Below are 5,963 nucleotides of genomic sequence, written 5' to 3'. Positions count from 1 at the left end.
CACCCTCCCAAATATCCAGCGCAGCCCGTCACATCTGTCGCTTAGAAGTCTGTATGGTCCGCTCTGACTGAACCATCGTCTGGGGTGTGACGCCGTTGCTGAATGCAACTGTGTACCAAAGGCTGTTGCCAACTCCTCTCAGAATGTGAATAACAAACCTCGGGTCTTCTGTCTGATATAATCGACACTGGCACGCGTGCAGCCTAACGATCTCATCTAGTATAGCTGCGCGAGGCTCTCTACTTAGACCAGGTATGAACCGGATAGGAAGTGGAGCAGCTTGGTTAGTCTGTCCACTATCACCAAATCAGCGTCGTAGCCACCCTGCCGCTCTAGGCAAATCGAACGACAAGTCCATGTGATGTACTCCCATCTTCCATCGGCACTGGCGGACTCTGAAGCTTGCCAGCCAGGCACCTGATAGCTCGGCCTCACACTGTGCAGTTCAAGAACGATTTGAGCCACAAATCTGTCCAATAGTTCTTTTCATTCCAAGCCACGCAGAACCGTGCCTTATAATCTTATAATCTGTGTCCCCATTGGAACCGTATTAAGGGGAACAATTGAGCTCTCTCAGAATGTCGCTCGACATCTCAGGATCCAGCAACACACAGTCGGTCTCTCTGTACTTAAGTACTCGCAGTTCCAAAGCACAATCCCTCACCTGCCCCCTGTCTAGCTGCTCTCTATCTCACAAATGACGATCTCACATCTCGTTCTTCTCGCGGATCCTATCCAACAGAGTGGGCTGCAACACAGGGATGTCAGCTCCGCCGATAGACCAGGGGGTATACTCGAGTCCCAACGCTGAGCTCCTGAGTAGGGGTCTCTGCGTCCAGTATCCTCAACTCAGGCTCTGCACTGTTTCCTGCCAACGCATCTGCCACCTGACCTTGACCACTGCCGGATGATACTGAATATCTAATGTTCATAGTCCCATTAGTAATCCAACACCGGCGCTTGCCATCAGTTCAGCTACCGTCTGTGTGAACAATACTTGAGATTTTATGAATCGTGAAGAATCTCGCAATGCTCGCCGTACATAGTAAACCGCCAGAGTTCAAAAAGCAAATACCACGCGGCAATCCCAGTCGATGGTAGTGGTAATCGTTGCTCATAATCCTTTAATTGCCGTGGAAGCATAAGAAATCACCTCTACTGCTGCATAGCATGCAACCGAAGTCCACTTCGCGATGCAATCACTGTAGATCAAATCCTTCGCCATAACAGAAGGGAAGGATAGACCCGACGTCAACAACTCAGTCTCAATCGTCAAAGCCTCCCTTTCCCTTCCGCCTCCTGACTGTAGTCTGTTTTTTTAGACAGCTCCTCCAGACAACGTCCCTTTTCCGTAAGCCCGTTGTGGGGGTGTGAAAGCTTCGAAAGCTTCCATCTGAAACGGACGGTAATATCTCGTGCCAGTCCCATGAGCTCCGAACCTCAGTACCCGTCGTCGCTAGGCCATCTCGAATTGCCGCAATCTTTTTCGGGTCCAATAGCTACGCCCCTCGTTGAAATCACGTGGCCAGAAAGCACCTCCCGTCAGCCGAACTTCAAATACTCTAGATCAAGTTTAACAGAGCCAATCGACGATTCGAAAGTCGCAACATAGAAACGGCCTGGAAGCACGGAAGGCTCCGTGCTTCCAGAAGTGTAGTAGCCTCACTCTATATATATTTGCCAAATATAAACTGGCGAATCAAGAGATTGATATATATCACCATGTAAATGCAGAAACCATCGAATGGAGGCCTTTTTGCATAAAATATTTATTCGTTCGGTGATTTTGCAAGTTTCATAAACTTTTCAGATTTTGCATATTCAATCTGTTTTTTTTCAAAAATATTACTAATTTCTCCTCGACTCAAAATATTATTCATATATTTCTACACCAAATTTGATCAGATTTTTAAAATAACAAAACGAATCTATAAAATATAAAAATATTGACAAAACTTGCTAAATCGCAAAACTAGTGATTTTATTTTTACAAATTAGCCTAAAATTTAAGAAAGAGAAGTGCAAAAAGAGATATTAATCTTGTTGCTCATAACAATGACCATTATGATCATGTGCATTTGCTTATTGTAAAAAAATGGCGCATGATTATTGTAGAATTAGGCATCGGTTTGATGTTTCAAAGCAGACGGAGAATTAAAAAAGCATCTGCTATTAATTAAGGGAAAATTTTCAAAGTCAAAGTTACGCTGTGGACTGATGATACATCGGCTGATCCGTGTGGCGTGCGTATTGGACTACTGGGTATATATTTGTATATTCTATCCAACAAAAATCTTTCATCTCAATTAGTAGTGGAAAAAGTTTAAAAGTGAATGACTGAAAATAATCTGAGCGAGGGCAGCACTTAATAATACCTGTATATTATCGTTGGGACCGATTAACCGTATGTTTCATGCTCCACGAGATGAACCAGAATGAATTAATGCATGAAGCAGTGTATATATATAAGATACGGATCAAATGCGCACCTTTGGACTTGAGAACGAAGAGTGCTCCGGCATCCAACTTGTGCTGTGTTTCCTCCCGTGCTTCAGCAGAGGGAAAAGTTGTAGCAGCATCATCAGCACCACCGCCCTGGTACATGGGATCGCCAGCTGCCGTCTTGCGACCGGTGTTGCTCTCCTCATCGTCCATGCCTACTGAATTCGACCCCAAAATTCCCATCGAATTAAGCTAGCTGTATATATATGTATATATATATTAATAGATCGAACGGTAGCCGGCCGGCCGGGCCTGCTCCTCACGCGCGCGCACTGAAAATTAATTAGAGGGAAATTCAGAGGGAGAGACGGAGACAGATCGAAGAAGCTGGGTTCACCCGCGGGATATATACATGCATCCGTCTATGCATATATATATATATATATTATATTATATAATAGGCCGGAAATAGAGTGAAGCTTAATTAATTGCAGGTTGAAATATTTGGGGATACGTATGTATGTATATATCAATCTCTTGAGCAATTGCTCTCGAGGAGGAGCCCGCCGCCGGAAGGAGGAAGGGAAACTGTTATTGCCCACTGCCTGCCTAGAGATCGATGACGAATTGCCAGCATATATATATATATATATATATTTAAATTAGACGTCCTCTGTGGAGATTCTTTTCCCCTTTTTTTTTTTTCAGTATTTTAAAACAATAATATTATTAGCTAGTCGGCCTAACTACTATGGCCCACCGGAATGGGAATAAGTTAAATAACATCAAACTTTGACGGAAGACGGGCGCACGGTGGCGGGCAACGAGCTGCATCGCTGGCCACGAGTTTCAGTAGCAGTAGGGTTCTCCACTTCCGCCGCACTAGATGACTTTCATCAGAGAACTTTTTTGAAGAAAACAAAAAAAAAAAATAGTCTTTGCTCTTATATGTTCTTTTTAATTGTGATATTTCGAACTGTTTAAAGAATTTCAATGCCAGTGTATCGGAAAAGATATTCCAAATATTTTTCAAATTTTTTTATTCTTTTAAATATTAAAAAATATATATTTGATAAATTATTTGCAAAGCAGGTCCTCGCATACAGTATCTTTGTTTACGGAGGGCGATTATGGTGCGGCCTATAAAGGTCAACTCTACACCGTACCTCTAAACTGCTACAAGAAATTTCCAAAAGAAAAAAAATATAATTAATGTACTGGGTAAGTATCCGCGCGATAGGGCCGTAAGATATTATTATAATAAATTATTATAATTAAATTCAATATATATATATATATAGAGAGAGAGAGAGAGAGAGTAGGGCTGTTGTGCTCTCAGGAGCACGGAGGCCTATATACACTGAGCCGTTTTCGATGATGGAGTTTCCGAATCGACGATCGGCTCCGTTAAACTTGATTTAGCATATTTAAAGTTTTTATAAAATAATTTTTGTGACATTTCGATATCATTTATCTAGTAATCGAAAGGATTCAAAATCAATAAGTTTTAACGGCTGAAAATAAAAATTCTATAAAAAGTGGTGATATAGCACTAAAATTTTCGATCAGAAATATTGATCTTGTTGTAGAGTAGTATAAAAAATTTTGCATCAAAATTTCATACTATTTTGAAAGTTCTACACCCGTTAAATTGAAAAACGGTAGATATCAACCATTAAAATTATGGATTTGAATCCTTTCGATCACTCGTAAATGATATAAAAAAATCGGCAAAAAAATTATTTTCTAGAAACTTCAAATGCGCTAGATCAAGTCTAACGGAGCTGACGTCGATTCGAAAATTTCATCATCGAAAACTACTCAGAGCACGGAGGCCTCCGTGCTTCTGAGAGCACAGCACCCTGCTCTCTCTCTCCTCTCTCTCTCTCTCTCTCTCTCTGCTCTCTCTCTCTTCTCTCTCTCTATAATATATAATATATATATATATATTAAATATATATATATAATATATATATATATATATTTCGCACTATGTTCTATGAGTATAGTCCCTTTTGTACTCATAAGATTTTGCCATTAGATCTATTTCTTTCATCATTTCCACCCGTTAGATCATACTATTTAACCAATCAACCCACTCAATTCTAGGACCACTATTACTTAACCGGGACACACTACTCACTTAACTGCACATCTCTTCATCTAATGGTCGAAACTTAATGAGTACAAAAGGGCTTATACTCATAAGATTATAGTAGCCCTAGCCTAATATATAATATATATATTATTATATAATATATATATATATATAATATATAATATATATATAATATAATAATATATATAATATATATATAATATAGAGTCCGCTAACTATCTATACTATCAATAGTAACGAAGCCATTGGTACTATTAGTTTTCTACGTAAGATCTTAAACCCTTTGATCACTTTCCACCTTTGATTATACATTAAACCAACCACCACTCAACCCTAGGACCATTATCAATTTAACCTGGAGACCACTATTATCCTCAACCGCATATCTTTTCATCCAACGCCGAAACTCAATAGTACCAAGGCCGTACTATTGATAGTAAAGTAGCATAATCTATATATATCATAATATACTATATATATATATATCTATACACACACTAGGATACTATACTCATATGAGTATATACGCCTTTATACTCTTAAGTTTCGGCCGTCAGATGAAAAATATACGGTTAGTATAGAGTGGTACGTTAGTATTGATAGTGGCCTCTATGGTTGAGTAGGCGGTTGTTAAATAGTATAATCTAACGGGTGAAAATGATTAAAGGTAGATTTAACGGCCAAAAATTTATGAGTAAAGAAGGCTCTATACTCATAAGAGTATAGTAGTAGCCGGACTATATATATATATATATATAATATATATATATATATATATATATATATATATATATATATATATATATATATATAGAGTTGAGCTAGGATACTTTTATAAGTATCGCCCCATGGTGCTATAGTTTTTAGATATTGATCTACTTCTTTGATTACTAATAGTCCTTGGATCAAATACTATTCCACCTACCACCACGCTACCACCATCAATCTCAACCTCACATCTCTCCATCTGAAGGGCTAAAAACACTAAAGCACACCCCATGGATACTTGTAAAAGTATTGCTAGCTCAATCTATATATAAATAATAGTAATATAATATATATATATAGAATTGAGCTAGAATACTTTTACAAGTATCACCCCCATGGTGCTATTAGGTTTTTAGTCATTGGATCTACTTCTTGATTGCTAATAGCCCTTAGATCAAATACTATTCCACCTACCACCACCTACCACCACCTACCATCATCATCTCAACCTCACATATCTCCATCCAATGGCTTAAAAACTCAAAAGCACCACCCCCATGGTGCTTTTGAGAGTATTCTAGCTCAACTCTATATATATATATATATATATATATAATTGAGCTAGAATACTTTAGAAGCATCAACCCTTTGGTGCTTCTAAGTTTCTAGTTCTTGGATCTACTCCTTAATTACT

At 38.7% G+C, this 5,963-nt stretch overlaps 1 protein-coding gene across 1 annotated transcript; it reads right to left on the bottom strand.

Annotated features, from left to right (window-relative positions):
• Positions 1–2,489: 2,489 nt before the first annotated feature.
• Positions 2,490–3,055, bottom strand: LOC109704921 (GABA transporter 1-like; the record flags this gene model as incomplete). The annotated part of the gene is given in 2 exon segments (XM_020225694.1): positions 2,490–2,774; positions 2,957–3,055. A coding segment is annotated over 1 exon segment (196 nt), but the record flags the coding sequence as incomplete, so codon positions are not given.
• Positions 3,056–5,963: the final 2,908 nt, after the last annotated feature.

Source organism: Ananas comosus, unplaced genomic scaffold (genome assembly GCF_001540865.1).
Source record: "Ananas comosus cultivar F153 unplaced genomic scaffold, ASM154086v1, whole genome shotgun sequence".
NCBI classification, from domain to species: domain Eukaryota; kingdom Viridiplantae; phylum Streptophyta; class Magnoliopsida; order Poales; family Bromeliaceae; genus Ananas; species Ananas comosus.
This window is presented reverse-complemented; position numbering and strand designations above follow the sequence as displayed.